Source organism: Ursus arctos, unplaced genomic scaffold (assembly GCF_023065955.2).
Source record: "Ursus arctos isolate Adak ecotype North America unplaced genomic scaffold, UrsArc2.0 scaffold_20, whole genome shotgun sequence".
Lineage (NCBI taxonomy): Eukaryota > Metazoa > Chordata > Mammalia > Carnivora > Ursidae > Ursus > Ursus arctos.
In genome coordinates this window covers 4,884,998-4,903,048 of record NW_026622875.1, presented here as the reverse complement: position 1 = coordinate 4,903,048, position 18,051 = coordinate 4,884,998, and the positions used below count along the sequence as shown (strand labels likewise).

The 18,051-nt window shown below is 43.6% G+C and overlaps 1 protein-coding gene and 1 long non-coding RNA gene across 40 annotated transcripts in view; one reads left to right on the top strand and one right to left on the bottom strand.

The window, feature by feature from the left end:
- Positions 1 to 4,822: 4,822 nt before the first annotated feature.
- Positions 4,823 to 18,051, top strand: part of LOC123000942 (uncharacterized) — a 22,778-nt gene continuing 9,549 nt past the window's right edge. Inside the window, exons 1-3 of one of the 2 annotated variants that reach the window (XR_006409357.3) lie at positions 4,823 to 5,408; positions 5,980 to 6,121; positions 9,959 to 10,092. This is a non-coding gene — a long non-coding RNA (uncharacterized LOC123000942). Of the gene's footprint in view, positions 5,409 to 5,979; positions 10,093 to 18,051 lie in introns of both variants that reach the window. The other variant, XR_008960689.1, reaches the window with a different exon arrangement.
- The window catches only part of B3GALNT1 (beta-1,3-N-acetylgalactosaminyltransferase 1 (globoside blood group)), a 24,019-nt gene continuing 17,842 nt past the window's right edge, over positions 11,875 to 18,051 (bottom strand). For all 38 annotated transcript variants that reach the window (XM_048216204.2, XM_026497415.4, XM_026497410.4 and 35 more), the window contains 3 exons: positions 17,380 to 17,440; positions 16,669 to 16,764; positions 11,875 to 13,922 (listed from right to left, as the gene is read on the bottom strand). In XM_048216204.2, the coding sequence (XP_048072161.1) occupies positions 12,893 to 13,888 (996 nt within the window). In that variant the 5' untranslated portion in view covers positions 13,889 to 13,922; positions 16,669 to 16,764; positions 17,380 to 17,440 and the 3' untranslated portion in view covers positions 11,875 to 12,892. The remainder of the gene's footprint in view (positions 13,923 to 16,668; positions 16,765 to 17,379; positions 17,441 to 18,051) is intronic.

The window sequence follows — 18,051 nt, the reverse complement described above, 5'->3', positions numbered from 1 at the left end:
AACCAAGTTTATGTAGTGTATAACTAGTGTTAGGTGATAAGGGTTAGAGAAGTCATACGTACATGCCAACTCTAGCGACATGGTATGACACACCTCCGAGAAAAGTGTTCAGAAGAGAATAGCCATCTACAACATTTTTCACAGGTGCAGAAAAGAACACTGTGGAAGCTGGACACCCTGGAATAGATCGTGTCTACACACACGCACACATATACTACTACTTTCAGGTATTCTAAAGACGCAATGCTCAAGCGTGAACAGCACCTGGAACCTAGATGAAGAACAATAAAAGTGAATCAGCAGATTGTTGAATTTGGAATTGGGTGTAACAAAGCAGAAAAATAATGGCCTTGAATTATTTTTCTTCTTTTCGTTAAAAATATTTGATAGCCAGAGTAGAAAATGCCTCCCACAAATTATAATCTTCTACCCCTCTCTTTAGGTAGAAATTTTTTTTCTTTTTCTTAGAGAGAGGGGAGAGAGAGAGAGAAAGCACAGGGGCAGAGGGAGAGGGAGAAAGAGAATCTCAAGCAGGATCCATGTCCAGCATGCGGCCCAACGCAGGCTTGACCCCATAACCCCAAGACCATGACCCAAGCCAAAATCAAGAGTCGGACAGACGCTCAACTGACTGAGCCACCCAGATGCCCCAGAAAATTTCCAATATAGAACGAGGGACATGATTCAAGATTTCAGGATGGATGTTTGTCATCTGGGTTAGAATAAGAATTCTGAACTTTTTCAATACCAGCCACCGAAACAAAGAAATAGGAATCAAGAGCCACAAACACCTTCACTTACAGTGATGGATTCTATTCTCTCTTTCTTTCCTTCTGTTTTGTTTTAAAAATATAGTTGTGGCAATCTCTCTGGTTTTTTGAGGTAACAACAGCAGATTCTGGTAGCTGAAGCAGAAAGGGGACTTTAAGGATTTTAATGCAAGTGGTGCCTCATGGAATTCAAGGTCAGTCGGTATTTAAGTGCAGTCTTGGGAACAATTCACACCTAAGACTCAAAAGCTATCAAGGAGTCTACAGAGTTTCCTCTTCCAGCTCAAACAGATTAACTGGTATTGAACTAGGCCATCTACCATAAACAACTCTAAAACTTGATGCACTATATTAAGCAACTGTTTTCAGGCTTGAGACGACCGTGCAAGATAGCCATCCTTGAGAGAGGGACCACAAATTGTCCTGTGATCAACTCAGCTGTCTGTAAGGAGATAGTTTCCTGTTTTCTTTTTTTTTTTTTTTTTTAAGATTTTTATGTATTTATGAGAGAGAGAGACAGAGAGAGAGAGAGGGAAGGAGCACGAGCACGGGGAGGGGCAGAGGGAAAGGGAGAAGCAGACTCCTCGCTGAGCAGGGAGCCCAATGCAGAGCTCGATCCCAGGACCCTGGGATCATGACCTGAGCCGAAGGCAGACGATTAGACTGAGTCTCCCAGGCGCCCAAAAAGGAGAGTTTTCTGATTGTGGCACAGCAAGCTGGAGTCCAGGCTGGACTGAACCGAAGACACAGAAATCAGTTTGGGGCAAGTGACGATGTGACTAGAATCTGTCAGAGGGGGAGCTTCAGGAATTACGGGTGGGTCCTTCGTGAGTCCTTAGCTGAGGGCTCTACTGAGTGTGCACAGGGTGAAACACTGAGGCTTAACAGAAAACGGCTGCTGCTGTGTCGAGAGTGGAAGAGAAATACTGGATACTCAGCATTGCTGGGGAATACCAAGTTCTGGCCCCAGCAGAGTGGAGAGACCTCCTTAACACTGTTAACAATCCAGGGGCACCTGGGTGGCTCAGGTCATGATCTCGGGGTCCTGGGATCAAGTCCCTGCCAGGGCTCCCTGCTCAGTAGGGAGTCTGCTTCTCCCTCTCCCTCTGCTCCTCCCGTCACTCGTGTGTGTGCTCTCTCTCTCTCTCTTAAATAAATAAATAAATAAATAAATAAATAAATATCTTTAAAAACTAAACAACAACAACAAAAAAAACCCCAAAAAACACTGTTAACAATCCAGACGTCCAACCTCAGACACTCAGGCCTACCTAGAGTACAAACCACTATGTAGGTTAAGGCCTGCTTCAGACCTAACCTAACTAAGCCTAAACCCAAGTGCTGGCAAGATCCGCAAGGGAGGCTGAGGTGGGAAGCTGAGCTCCAAAAAGTTGGAGGGGCTTGAGAACACCTCAGAGTTTTACAGACAGGCTGAAACAAAACAGAATATGTGCCCCCTTCCTCTCTCCATCCTTCCAAGCAAGGTCAAGATGATCTACTAATAACTGAACTACTTACTAGAACAAATATGAAAAATAAAACTCTTTAGAAGATAATAGAATCTAGAATATTTATATATTTATAACATATCACTCACATTTTCTAGTATAATACAAAATCAAGAAGTCACCAGACACCCAAAGAAACAGGAAAATGTGACCAATAGTCAATAAGAAATAGCTGTCAATAGCAACCACCTCTGAGTGGCCAAGATAATTAATCTTGACATATTTTACAGCAGCTATAATAAGTATATTCAAGGACTTTAAGGCAACTATGATCTTCATGAAAAAATAGATAAGGAATCTCAACAGAGAAATGGAAAATGACAAAGTGAAAATTCTACAACAGAAAAGTAAATAACCGGAATGAATACTTCATGGATTAGCTTAACAGAACTTGGAGATGGCAAAAGAAGGAGTCAGTGAACATAATCAATACAAATTACCCAATTTGAAGAAAGGGTGAAAAAAAAATTTGAAGGAAAAGTAACAGAAACTTAGGGATATGTAGTACACTATAAAATAGTATAAGATACATGTTACTCAAATGCCAGAAAGAGGCAAGAGTGAGAATGGAGCAGAAGAATATTTGAAGAAATAATGGCCACAAATTTCTCAAATACTAGGAAAAATATCAATATATGGAACCAAGAAGGTCAGCAAACCACAGGGAAGCTAAATACAAAGAAAGCACACCCCGAACTGTCGTAATGCCATGGCTGAGAAGTCCTCCAAAACCATCAAGTCAAACAATAATTTTAAAAAGGAGAATCAGCTAAGAAGGCAGCAGAGGAAATTACATGGAATATTAATGCTTAGTCAGTTAACTCAAAAGAGGGCTGGAAGGAGCCACAAAGGTGCAAAATGGAAAGTAAATAACAGGATGGTATACTTAAACCCAGTCATATCAATAAATCCATTAAATGTAAATGGACTAAGCACCCCCTAATGGAGCAAGTCTTTTCTTTTTTTTTAATGTTGCTGAGACAACTGGGTGTTTATATGGAAAAAATGAACTTCAAACCCTTTCTTACTCTGATTAAAAATTTAAATTAGAGATGGATTACAGACCTAAATCTAAAACTAAACTCACAAAGCTTCTAGAAGAAAATATAAGAGAAAATCTCCCTGACTTTGGTGTAGGTAAAGATTTCTTGGGTGGGGCACAAAAAGCATGAACCATAAAAGAAAAAAAAAATGTGTAGGAATGTACAATGATATACTTTTGAGAACTATTTGGCATTTTATAATAAAGTTATACACACATCTACCCAATGTCCCAGCAATTCCATTCCTATGTGTTTACACAAGAGAAACAAAAACAAGTAACACACAAAAAAAACCTGTACAAGGATCTTCATAGCAGTCTTATTCATAATAGCCCCAAACAGAAACAATCAAAATGGATAAACAAATTGCTGTTTATTTATATAACAGAAGAATTCTCCGCAATAAGAAGAATAAACTGACACATTTGTGGTCTGGAACCATCCTGAAGGTGCTAGGTCTGGAACTTCCCAAAGGTGCTAGGTGCCCCATCAAGATCTTCTGACTCCAGATGTCAACCCTTTACCCTCTTGGCCTCTATCTCCTGCCGGTAAGGAGGCCAGTCTGGGGTTGGCACCCACGGGGATCCTTGCTGTCTCTTGCAAGCTCTGAATGAAGCCTATAGAGTCTCAGGGCTACCAGCCTGGCCCTAGACCAGCCATGGAAAAAGGGCACTGGCCCTGGCTAAGGGTCTATTTGAACGTGGGCATTTTTTCTGTTTCCTTAAGCTACTGCCCTTCCATGAGCCCTAGACTCCATTTCTGAAGCTCTCCCCAAAGATTACAGTCTTAGCTTCACTGAGAGTCCACCAAGAGTCCAATGAGAACTGTGGACTTTGGGTGATAATGATGTGTCACTGTGGTGTTAGCCACCGTAATAAATGCACCACTCTGCTGAGGAGTGCTGGTAGTAGAAGAGGCTGTGCACGTGTGGGGGCAAAAGAGCACATGGGAGGTTGCTGTGCCTTCCTCTCAATTTAGCTGTGAATTTAAAACTGCTCTAAAAAATGAAATCTGATTTTAAAAGAAAAAAAAAACAGCTAATAGCAAAATATCCCAGATTTTTATCTCCTTAGTTGGAGATAATGCTCATTCTTAGTTTGCGTTGCTTAGCCTTCATTCTAAATTTTTTGAGAAGGACTGCCATTGCCCAGGCAGTGTGAAGTAGACCACTGGACTGTCTCCAGGGTGCTGGGATCTTAAGAGGGCGGAATCCTCATGGCTTGGGTCACATTGTACTAACATGGTGACTTGTACTAACCACGTAGGTGGAGTTAGCTGATGACACATTTCTCAGAAATTTCTATAAGTTTCTAGAAAATAGGTTATTTGGCAGGTAAAGCAATAATGCCCCCTCTCCCTGCTTTCAAATTTAAGACTGAGAAATACAACATGCCACTTCTACAAATTTAATGCTTTTTAAAAATTTACTTTTAGTTACAAATCAAAAGAGTTTTAGTAACAAAAGCGAGGTTAAGTTACTCTCCTACTACTCATTGAGCGAAGAGATAAGGCTAATTATCACTTGACCTTAGAATATCAAATTAATCACTATTTATAGGTTTTCAACTATCCTGAAACCTTGAGACACTTCATTTGGAATTAAGTAATTACAGCAGCCTTGAGGCAGGAAGAACTGAGACCTGTGTCCCGAGCCCCAGTCACTTCACCGTGACTTCAACAGCCAGAGATTTTCCAGGTTCTCCTTTATGAAGAGGACATAGCGAGTGTTGTTACCATCAGGCCCCGAAACTACTTCGTGCCGAGCTCATAAAACAAACCTTCTCTGACAACAGTCAGGGAGCAAACCTTAAAAGGCAAGCAAGTGGGGCCCTGACGTCTCCTCTCAGCCGAGGAAGAAGCCCCGGTCCCGCTGGTGAGAGGGGTGGGCTCTTGGGTCTCCGCTCCCGGCAGAGGGAACCGCAGCCCCCGCCCTGAATGAAGACAGGCCCTGGCGGCGAGGAACAGAGCAGGCGTGGCCTCTTTGCGCCACTGTCCTCTGCGTCCGCGCCGGCCGCTCACGGGCGGGCACCGTTCTCCGGCCGGATCCGTCCCACACCCGCCAGCTCCCGGGTCGCACACCAGAGCAGGTCTGAGTCACTTCCTCACATCTCCCCACCCCCCGGGGCAGCCCCACCCGGACAGGGAGCGCGCTTGCGGGACACCCCACAGTTGGATGCGCTCCGTCGTGCCACGGACCGCTGGCCTCACCGCGGCCGTTACTTCCCGTACAAAGGGTCTAGAAGCGAGCGGTCTCAGGGCTGCCCCGGCTCGTGACCTCGTCCGCGACCCTGATCGTCGGGCTTGTCACTTGCTGGGATCCACGGGGAAGCTCTGGGTCCCAGCTCTGTAGACAGAGCATCCGACCAAGCAAAAAGAGCCTTTCTCCTTTGTCTTTTGTTAAGGAGGAGCCCCCCCCCCGACGTCCCGGGGGTCCCGCGGGCTGGGGCTGGTTCGCACGCTGTGGCCCCCGTGGTGGGCGCCCCTCTGGCGGCGCGGGAGAAGGCGGGAGACCGGGCAGGCTGGGCCGTGTCCCCGCCAGCCTTTCCCCGGGACGGTGGACCCTGCTTTTCACCTTTAACTAAATTTATTAATGTATGTGTTAAACATAAAATAATTTATCCTTGTTGAAAATGAAGTAACACAAGGTACTTTACACAGGAAAAAGTGCCTGAGGGGCACTTCTTGTTCGCATCTTGGCACAGTGTCATCCTGCTGGCTTCTGCGTAGGTTCCGCATCTGTAGTGAGGGCGAGAGCGGCGTTTAGAGTCACCGCTAGAGAGGCGCCCGGCTGGCTCGGCTGGTAAGTGACTGAAACTGGTTTGAGCTCAGGTCCCGATCTCATGGGTTATGCGGTCAAGCCCCAGCATCCGGCTCAGCAGTGGGAGTCGGCTTGGATATTCTCTCCCCAAAAATAAAATTGTCACTGCAGCTGCTCCGAACTTTTAAGAGAATGCCATAACGTATCTTGAGAGAAGTTGATTTCTTTGTATGTGGGAAACGTCTCGAATGGGCTTCCTTAAGGGGAAAATGTTAAGCGCGCTCACCTCCACCCTGCCTGCCACGCAGTCTAAAAGGCAGCAGTAAAACATAACGAGGACTGAATTGAGAACATTTTTTAAATTATTCATTAATGACCTAAAACAGGCGTGAAGGCTTGCGAGTGTGGAGAAACAGCCAGATGTGTGGAGGGAAGGGTTGGCCCGGGGCCTGTGGAGGGTCTGTGAGGGCGGCTGGAGCAAAGTACCACAGACTGGGTGGCTTAGGAACAAGAGGAAGTATTTGTCGCAGTCGAAGAAGCAGCAAGTCTGAGCACAGTCGGGTTCTGTGGGGCCCCCTTCCTGGTTACAGATGACAAATTTGTTGCATCCTTGTAAGGTGGAAAAATGTAGACCAACTCTCTGACCTCTTTTTATAAGGGCATTAATCCCATTCATGAAGTCTCTACCCTCATGACCCAGTTAACTCCCAAAGGCCCCACCTCCTAATACCATCACAATGGGGATTAGATTTCAACATAAGAAGTTTGGAGGGACACAAACATTCGGTCCCTAACAGAGGACTACAGATGATGGGAAATTTTCTTGAGGAGAGATGTTTTAATGATCTATGCATGACAAAGCACTGCAAAGCTTGATAGCTTAAAACAAAATTTAGGAATTCTCATGGTCCTGTGGGTTGATGGAGATCAGTTGGGGGGCTCTCGCTTGAGGTCTGGAGTTGTCGGAAGGCTCAACTCCAAAATGAGTTCTTTACTCACATGTCCGGTGCTTCGGCTGGCTGGGCAGGAGCACGGGAGCTGGCCGGGCATCTCTTCTCTCTCCACCTGGCCTTGCCCGGGGCTAGCTTGGCTTCTCTTCGTGTGGCGGCCTCAGAGCGGTGGGACTTCTTACAGAAGCGTCCATTCCAAGAGATCAAGGCAAAGCCGTAAGGCTTCTTTTGACCTAGTCTCAGAGGACATGCAGCATCCCTTGCTACATTCAGTTGACTTACAGTTGCTTCCCTAACCAGCCACAGGGGAGGCACTCCATGACAAATTCTACTACTTTCGAAGTCCAAATGCAGCTTTTCATCAACAACACAAAAACCAGCTCATAGTTATATAGCATTTACCGTGTGCCAACAACCTATGAGGTAGGTCATTTCCTCTTTTTTGTAGGTAAAGAAACTGAGGCACAAAAAAGGTGAAGTGACGCACCAGTGGCCACAGAGCTAGTAATTATAGAAGCCTTAAGTCAAAACCCAGGCAACCGGGCTCAGGCTTCCTGAAGAAGAAGAGAACCCACTTTAGTGTTTCCGGCACTGGGGTCTGAAACTGCAAATTAATATATTCCCCGTGGCAGGTGACTCGAGGGTTGCAACAGATATTTTGCTGTGTTTTTTTTCCTGGGTAATTGATGACTCTTCACTGAAATTTTAAGAAACAAGCAGAAGCCGGTGGCACAAAGACCCAGACCCTATTTGTAGCTATTGCTCTGGTCTTGACCCTTGTCCCCTTCTGGAAACCTGAAATTGCCATCCCTGCCTCGTACACAGCCCAGGGGATTTCCGTAAGTGAACACCCCACCCCGACCATATGCACTGAGGACACACATTTATTTTGAACGCCTGTGCAGCCAGCTTTGTAGGATGTCTTCTCTTGCTGGGGCCTGGCTACAGGAACCGGTCATGCTCGATTGGCCACTGCCCACTGGCGTCTTATTCTGCAGCCTGCATGACTTCCCCAAGACACCTGGTGGCAACACATTTCCTTAAATCCTTTGGAGACTACAGCCTCGCACCTCCAAATTCCTCTCACCCCTGAGTCAGGCACAATCCTTTTTAGAAATTTCTGCACTTCCACTGAGGAATGTGCTTTAACCAAACTCAATACCAGCAAGGAAAGAGCAGTGTAGCTGGACCTGGAACTTTCTATTCCTGGCTTGACAATGACCTTGGACAAGTTACATGCCTGCATATCAGAGAACAAGAGTTCCCAAGTCTTTTCTTGGCAAAGATCTGTTTGCCCTCAATGAACTATCATTCATGACTTTGCACTCACGAAATTATAACTTAGTTTCTCCATTTTATTAATCACACAAAATTAACCCCCAATTAAGCTTCGGTTTAGTATAAGCTGATCGTGGCTACTGTCGCAGCTGATTAAATGGAAATATTTTCATTAGCTTGGGCAACCTTAAGTAAGCATATGGATTCCTCTCAGCTTTTGAAATTTTGAAAATTGTGTGGACCCCATTAACTACTACCCCTGGCTGTGTTGACCATACCCAGGACTCAAAGACTAAGTCCAAGTATTGTGCCTCCGTCACTTACCTTAAATACAGAGTGATGGTATCTATCCTTGTTGGGCCCTTCTTTGTCCTTACAAGACCCATGAGTTGGCCCTTCCCTTGGGCACAAATTCTGTCAAGGGATTGCCCACTCAAATCTCCCCTTGGCTTTCAGGGCCTTGCTAACCTCCATCTCCTACCAACACCATCAACATATGCCACCTTTTGTGATGGACTCCTTGAAGATTTACTCCCATATTAACCACACTGGGACAACCAAGGAGCTGATGGAGAGTGTGAGGGGATTCCCAATTAGAGTTAGTCTCAGCTCACACAAAATTCAGAGAAGTTGGCTTAATATGAAGATCAATTCCCAATGGATTAAAGGATGGAACAACCCCAAAGATACCAGGATGGACCTGCCACATATTCATCCCCCCCTCCACTGAAATCTGGCCCCCTTCTTTTTTTTTTTTTTTTGAAGATTTTTAAATTTATTTATTTGACAGAGATAGAGACAGCCAGTGAGAGAGGGAACACAAGCAGGGGGAGTGGGAGAGGAAGAAGCAGGCTCATAGCGGAGAAGCCTGATGTGGGGCTCGATCCCATAACGCCGGGATCACGCCCTGAGCCGAAGGCAGACGCCCAACCACTATGCCACCCAGGCGCCCCTGGACCCCTTCTAACTCCTCTTTCTCTCCCTCCATCCTGCAACAACCGCCTACCAGACTGCAAGAGAGAAGGGTTTTGTCCTCAACCTCATGCTCAGAAATACTCTTGTTATAAATAGCTCAGCTCCGGGTGCTGTGCACCAGGGGAGTTGCTGGGAACACGATAATGCCCAGCGCACTGAGGGTGGAGCCAGGGAAAGATTAACAGGGGTGAAAGGGTAGCCAGCTCAGGCAAGGGATCAAAACACCAGCTCCACGTGAGCCAGAAAACTCCTGATCCACTCAGGCCAGACTCACAACTGCAGCTCCCTGAGCCCCCTCTCCCTTTCACACACTAAGCGTGCCAGATCCTATCACTGTACCCCATCCCATACAGCACGTTCCTGCTTGCCACCCCATGACTTGCGCTCTTTCCTGTAAGAATACACCACCCCCACTGCTACTGGCACTAGCCCTGGCATGGGATTTGCTTTGGTCAGTGGAGACATATATAAATGTGTGCCAATATGTTTTGCCAGCTCTTTTTTCCTTGCCTCTATAAGAATGGCATATTCTAGACAGGGCATGCCCTGCGGTGGGGATCCCGAGATGAGAAGACAGAAGCAGCAGGTCGTGGCCAGTGCCGGCAACCAGTGGCATGCGATGTGCATGAAAAGAAAACATGGCCAATGTCACCCTGAGATCTAGTTATTCTTGCAGCATAATCTGGCAGAAGCTAATGTGCTAGGAGTCACAAACTCCGTGCTGTGGGCAAGCAAAGCAGATGAGTGAGGCAGAGTGTGACGGCCGTGGGGATGGCGGGGCTGTGACAGGCGGCAGAGAATCGGTCTCAGGTGAGCCTCCAGCATTAAACTGTGTTATGAGTTAAAATAAAAAATGCTATTTGGTTAAACATCAAGAGGCCAAGATTTTAATAACAGCTGATATTTACTCCTGTAAGTTTAGACTATTAAGAAAAATGTAGTTAAAAACAAAAAAACATAATGACCCAGCTGCTTGTTTTTCATAATCATTTAACTTTTTAGAGATCTTTTAGGCATCAATTTCTAGTTGAAAAGAAACAATCTTCTGAAATTTAGCAATTATTCACATTTTAGTTGTGACTTTTGTTTTAAAGGGAAATTATTTAAAAGTTCTCTCTTAAGAAATTCTTTTAGCTTCCCCAACGTCAATATAAACTTCAACAAAACCAATCTAATCATACCACAAAAATAACCACCATCTGTCTTAAAGCGACTCCTCTATGAGTGGGGATTAGCAAGGGCATACATTGATTCCATAGACTTTTTCATTTAATTGATTTTATTGTAACTATCAGGTCTGAAACCAGGAAAATGGAAATAACCATCTTATAGTGAATCACACATTAAAATAGTTCAAACTGGGGACACCTGGGTGGCTTAGTCAGTTAAACATCCAACTTTTTTTTTTTTCCAGCATCCATATATTTTATTTTGGGCAAGCCCAGTGATGCCTTTTCTTTTTTTTTATAATAATTTTTTATTATGTTAATCACCATACAGTACATCCCAAGTTTTTGATGTAAAGTTCCATGATTCATTACTTGCATATAACACCCAGTGCACCATGCAATACGTGCCCTCCTTAATACCCATCACCGGTCTATCCCATTCCCCCACCTCCCTCCCCTCTGACGCCCTCGGTTTGTTTCCCAGAGTCCATAGTCTCTCATGGTTCATTCCCCCTTCTGTTTACCCCCCTTCCTTCTTCCCTTTCTTCTCCTACTGGTCTTCCTACTTCTTATGTTCCATAAATGAGTGAAACCATATGATAATTGTCTTTCTCTGCCTGACTTATTTTGCTTAGCATTATCTCCTCCAGTCCCGTCCATGTTGCTGCAAATGTTGTGAAATTGTTCTTTTTGATGGCTAAGTAATAGTCCAGTGTATATATGGACCACATCTTCTTAATCCAGTCATCTGTTGAAGGGCATCTCGGCTGCTTCCATGATTTAGCTATTGTGGACAATGCTGCTATGAACATTGGGGTGCATATGGCCCTTCTCTTCACTACGTCTGTATCTTTGGGGTAAATACCCAGTAGTGCAATGGCTGGACCCTAGGGTAGCTCAATTTTTGATTGCAGCTCAGGTCATGATGTCAGGGTCATGGGATCCAGCCCCGAGTCAGGCTTCAAGCTCAGCAGGGGAGTCTCTGTTTAGGATTCTCTCTCCCTCTCCCTCTGCCCATTCCCCCGACTCTCTCTCTCTCTCAAATAAATGTATCTTTAGAAAAATAAAATAGGTCTAATTGAAATTAAGCATTTCTTACAGAATTATAAATATTTGAGTATTACTAGACCTAACTACATATTTTCAAGTTTGTATTTTCTGCCAATGGATTTGATCTTTTGCCAACCTGTCATCCAGAAAAAAGGAATCACTTGTCCCATATGGGCCACAATGGGAAATTGCACAACCCCAAGAATACGGGGCAAGGAGTCTTGTTCTTTGACCTACCGGTAGGTCAGAGGTGACCTCCATCACCACTCTTACAAAGTAATGTGCTTCTACGTGACATGGAATTCAGTTATGATCTTTGACCGCATATTAGGGCTTTCCTTTTGATGTGAAACTAGTAATAACAGCAGCAGCATGTTTTTTCCCTCTTTATTCTCAAATTGATTGTTAATGAGAACACACATGGAACAGATTAATAACAACATTCATAATATCCTGGCCATTGGATTCTCTCTTTCCTTTTTCGTCTTCAGAGTCCTTTCCAAAAGGAAACATGCTGCCTGGCATTCCATATTATTCCCAGTTTTCAAGTGGAAAAATGAGGCAGATGTAGTGACATAAACACACTGGGAATTCTATGTTTAAAAACAAGACAATAATTCAGATCTTCTTGTTTTAATTCTTCTCTATATTACCACAGTAAAATATTTATCAAAGTCCAAGAGATTACTGATATGCAATAACGACCAATGACTTTACATTAATGGAGCTATCAAATAATAAACTCACCAGTGAAGTAACCGGAAAAAAGTTCAAATGTAAAGGGTGATTCACTATTCTCTTTATACGGTATTGAAACAACCATAACATTCAAACACCAGAAAGTCCTAAGTAATATTAAACAGTAATTCATAACTGTGAAATGTTGTAACATCTTGAAGTACTTTCTGAATGACCGAAACGGATGAAATTTTTCTGAGTATAACTTTAGTTTTTTACACAGAACTATGTATTTTTAAAACCTGGTAACCCATGTCAGATATACACAAACCCTTTACCTGACTAGACTGTTCAATGAATAGAACTCTACATTGTTTTGTTGTTATGGACTAATGAGCTTTTAATTCGATGAAACCCTTTAACAAGTTCTAGTTTCTAGAATGGCATGTTCAAATAGTTTGGTCCTATTAGTTTTATTAACAAAAATCTCCCAACTCCTTTATAAGATGTTTAATTCCTCTATCACCTTTGAAGGGCCTAACTTGATTTCTGTCTAAATAAATCACAAGTGTGACCCCCAGTCCCCAGTCCATGGGCACTTCACGAGTCTCAGTTCAGTGTAAGTCAACACAGTGACCTTCCCATGAGTTTTCCATTGGAGATTTTAATTTTAATACTTTCCACAAAGTATCTTTCTCTAGGCTTTTGTCAAATTAATAATGGCATGTGGTATTCCTCAGCATAACCTGCCAAAATGTGATAATTTCCTTGGAAGAAAAGCCATGAGCTGCAATCACACGTCTGAGTTGACAGACATCCAAATGGATCCTATATAAAAAGAAAAGGTTTGTGTCTTCTGGAATATGGATGTCCACCTTTAATAAATTCAAACAGATCCCAACATAAACATCTTCAAACTTGATGGGTTTTACGTGACTCATCATTTCATAGATTCTTGGCACCAAATCTCTGGACATTATATAACCCAACCCACTGCAGTAGGGAGGAAACACCTTGAAGGGATACTCCTGGTATGAAATATGGGCTTTCTGGTAAAATCCTCTATAGGAATAGTTATCGATCAGAGGATAACCTGTGAAAAACTTCTCTGAGTGGTTTACATTTAAAAGGTACTTCACTAAGTTGCCAGTATTGATGAAAACATCAGTGTCTGTCTTCATGATGTACTTGGCATTGGGGCAAAACTCAGTTACCCACCTGAATGCCATAATTGTTTTCAAGGTCAGATTATTGTACGTGTCTAAAAAATCCTGTCGTATTATGTCACCATAAAGAAGGTGTTCATCCTCTAAGGACAACGCTAACATTTTGTCTTCCTTTTCGGCCTGTTGGCCTAGTAAGAAAAATGTAAGAACCTCATATCCCCACCAAGACTTTTTTTCACCCCAAGTAACTCTAATGGCCTGTCTGGCTTTCACATCTGAAGGGTGTGAGGTCACCAGGATGACCAGAAATGGGTTTTGATGAGAGCAGTTTGAATGCTCTCGAAGCGTGAAGCGGAAGTCTTGCCTGTAAACTGGCTCATACTCATAGAAGTACATCCAGTTTACGCGCTCTATCACGTTGTAGTGGGGCAGGCTGAGGTACCACATGACCAGGAAACTCAGGAGTGACAGCAGCAGGAGGCTCCATTTGAGGGACCTCAGTGACATCCTACTCGGAAGGGTGGTCAACAGGGCCAGGGCCATCCACAGCAGCTCAGAAGCACGCACGCCTCAGGTTCTGGAAGATTTAGCAAAGACCCAACACACATTATTAAATGAGATCTGATTGTCTCCTTAAAGTCAAAGAGTTGGGACAATAAAAGTTCCCAAGCAAAACCAAGAATCCTGACCCAAACCTACTTAATTTCATGTAACTATAAGCAAATGGATACCAACGACCAAGAGCCCATTTCAGCTTTTTACATCAAGATCAGGTTAAAAACATATCCTTCGTTACTTTGGGAAAATTAATATTTTTTGTTTGATTTAAATAACTGTTGAAATGTGATTTTTTCCTGGATGTCCAGAGGGACAGAGAGAGATGAGTAATGGCAGTTAACAAATAAACCTGCAATGAAAAAAAAGCCAAAACCCAAAACAGAAAGCTGCATTTCTTCTTCACTGCTATGGAAAAGAAGTAAAGAAAAATTAATGCAAGGAGATATAAACGTCCCAATAAACCAAGGGTCTTTCTCAGTTGTGTGATCGGATGTGGATTCTAGCAAATCCGGAATAAGGAAGACCCAGTAGCTACAATTATTCACGTGAGATGAGAGGAAAGCAGACTCCTCACCTGAGAGGCAAGTCCTCCAGACACAAACGGGATAACTCAACACTGTGAGGGAGCTTCTACTTGCCCAAAACGCATCTCAGCTCCCCTTTCACTGCACTGGCTGAACTCAGGGCTCAGTCTGGATAGCAAGCACTTAACTCAAAGGCCTGTCCCGAGTCCTGAGTGTTCATGCGTTTCCCATTCTAATCTATTCAGAAACCCTGCACCAGATCAGAATCATGGGACGGAACCTCCAAGAACACGTGCTTTTACACAGACCCCCAGCTGAGACGAGAGCAGAGGAGGGGACACAGAGCACTCAGCCCGCAGCGCGGCCTCAGCTCTGCGCAAGATCCCAAGGACGAGGCTGGTTTACAATTCAGGATCCCGCAGGGCCTTCCTGGTACCACGATCTAAAGACAAACACATACTAAGTGTTTCCTAGATCTTCCCGACCCACAGGCTACACCAGGCGCTACGAAGACCAGAGGAAGGAGACAGGAGAAAGCAATTCCAAGGCAACGGGGAAACATGCCAGACTGTTTACATGAAACGCTAAGGGACGGAAGGGACAGGCCAACGTGAGGGGCAGGCTGAGGAGGCTCTGACGGTGTCCTTTCACCCACAGTCACCTGGGGGGAGTGCTCCTGGGAAGCCAGAACCTATTATGGGGGGTGTACATTAATGTCATTATATGGGAACGCTGGCCTCCGAAGCGTTCTACTTTAGGTCAATCTTGGGTCTCTGGACACACAGCTCTTCTGCATTTTTTTTTAAAGACTTTATTTATTTATTTGAGAGAGAGTGAGTGTGCGCACAGAGAAGGAGAAGTGGACTCCCCACTGAGCAGGGAGCCTGACATGGGGCTCTATCCCAGGACCTGGGATCATGACCTGAGCCGAAGGCAGATGCTTAACCCACTGAGCCACCCAGGTGCCCCGACTTCTGCTTCTTAAAACTATGAAGATGACAGGATCTCAAGACTCCTTGTCCTCTCTTGCTCTGATTAGTTCTGGTCACGGTAATATTTCCTTTCTCTAGTGCTTTCTATACTTGAAGTTACACAATATAATGGAATGTTCTGGCAAAGTCTCCAGTTCAGTTTTGTGTATATGTGTCTTGCCTCTCCATTTACATTCTATGACCTTGTGGGCAAAGTTTTTCTCACAACAGTCAAAGTGCAAGACAGAGAGAGATCTACAGCGGGGGTGCAATGAACAGAGACTTGTCTGTTATGCTATTTCTAGTTGTATAAGGATAAGAGGTAGGTCTGTCCATCCCACCCCTTCCTCCGCCCTCCCCCTTACTAGCCTTACACAGCCAGCTAGCTCCTGGAGAAACCTGAAACAGAGGAGACCTAGGGAAAGGATTAGAGAAGTAACTAAGCTCTTCTTACATGTTCTCCTCATCTGGCTACTAGACACCGCACAACCTTAGGGCGCTCAATTTACTCGGCCAACGACAGCTTGTATGTTTATTACAACAGTCGTCAGGCGCAGTTTTACGTCGCATTCTAACAAATCAGTACATTATGATAAACTTCGGGCAAACAGAAGGAAAGTACCCTGGGTGAGGAGCAGCCTTTGTAGTTGCATACAGACGGCGAAGGCCCCGTTACTCTTCAACAATGGGAAGGACTCAAAACAGCAGATCTTATTACGAGAGTTATCCTACGTGTGTTTTATAAGCCATGGTTTCTAAAAGTGAAAAGGAGACTGTGGTTGTGAGGTCTACTGCCTGTGGGCCCAAAGAAAATAATGCAGCAGCAAGGAGAAGAAGAACTCTCTAGTCCAAAAACGGGGACAGGTCTTTCGAGGACCGGCCAGACAGACTTTAGATTACCCACAACACAGGTGGCTCTAAAGGCAGAGACCACAGTCCACGCCCCAGCTCTGACCTTCAACAAACAGGGCAAGCAGGTATGTTCTTCATCTCCCAGAGCCTCAGTTTCCACATCTCTACACTGAAGCTGTCGGGACGTGTAAATGGGGGATAAGGTGTACAAAACATGCAGCTGGCTATTAAGTGTTCAATAAATAGAGTCTGTCATCGCCAGCTGTGTTCCCTCCTGGGCAGCTATTCTTTCCTGTTTGTGTTCTCTAAATTGATTTTTATTGTCAAAGGAGTCATTCTAAAAAAAAAAATCTTCATGAATTCTTATCACTTAAAGAAAAATATATTTCAAAGCCATAAATATATTTCTATTTCTTACCTTCTTACTGATTTATTTCTTCTGAGTGAAAGACCTTCAATTTCACCAACTGGACATTCAGTGGTACGTAGCAGTCAAAAATAATGCTTGAAATTTCTGCAAGATAGAGAAGAAACTTAACAGCATTTACTTATGGGTCAGGGGATCAGAGGTCAAAGAAAGGGAAAGAAGCAAGCCCACCTCCTCCAATTTCTTTCTGAATTAGAAACAGATACTGAGATAAAAAGTTAAAAAAGTTACCACTAGTCCACAGAATTCAGAGAGTTCATGGCTTCATCATGGAAAAAGCACTTGGTATTCAAGGCTTAACACATACATCTAAGTTCTCACACCACCCGGTGTCTTCGGTCACCCTACCAGTTTCACTTCCCTGAATAAGAACTCAGGGATCACTAAAATACGGGAAACACAAAATTTCTAAGAGACGCTGTGCTGGTATCCTCTCTTTAATTCTCTGTCCACACCTGCATTCACAGCAGGCAACCCTGGCGTGTGACTGCGGACTTCCCAACCCACCCTTCCCCTTTGAACCTTCATCTCTATTCACAAATACCCCAGGCACATTAATAAACAGTGAGAAGAGAAGCAGTGAGGCAAATCTCACTTCCCGTCATGATTCAGTATGTTCGTATCTTGGTTTTTACTAGTCAAGTTTGAAAACCAGAGCAAGACATGAAAAACAGGGAGGCACCGACATACATCACTACTTACACAAAACATTCTTCCAGTGGATTGAAGAGTCAAGTGGGGGAAACAGGAACCTTTCAAAGCACTAGAAAATAACGGATGAATATTTTAATAGTTTTGAAGTGGGGAAGACCTTTCAATTACTCAACTGTAAGGAAATAACATAGGACCTATAAAGGAAATTTTGATGAAATAAAAATTTCAAAAATTTCTTGAACAAAATTGGAAAGCAAAAAAATAAAAACAAACAAAACACTGAAAAAACAAACAACAATAAAAAGCACAAATGAGGTTGAAAGTTAAAAAAAAAAAACAGGAAAAAGACACCTGAAATTTTATGACAAAGATTTGTAAACCCAATAAAAAAAGACTTCATACAAATTAAGAACAAGATGAATAATACAAGAGAATAAATGGCCAAAAGAGAAAGTCTCAAGAGAACTACAAATGATCATAAAATAAAAGCTATTCAAACTCACAAGCAGAAATACTGACAAAAATTGCAAACCAGCAAATTCAAGGAAAAAAACGTGACAATACTCAGTATGTGTGAGGGGGAAAGGCAGTGGAACTTACACGTTCCCTTGATACATTACTGAATGAAAAATGCAATTGTGAAACTGCTTATGTGCTGTGAGTCCTTTTGAAAAATGAAAAGATAATTATCTATAAACCCACAGAGTCACATACGCTGAG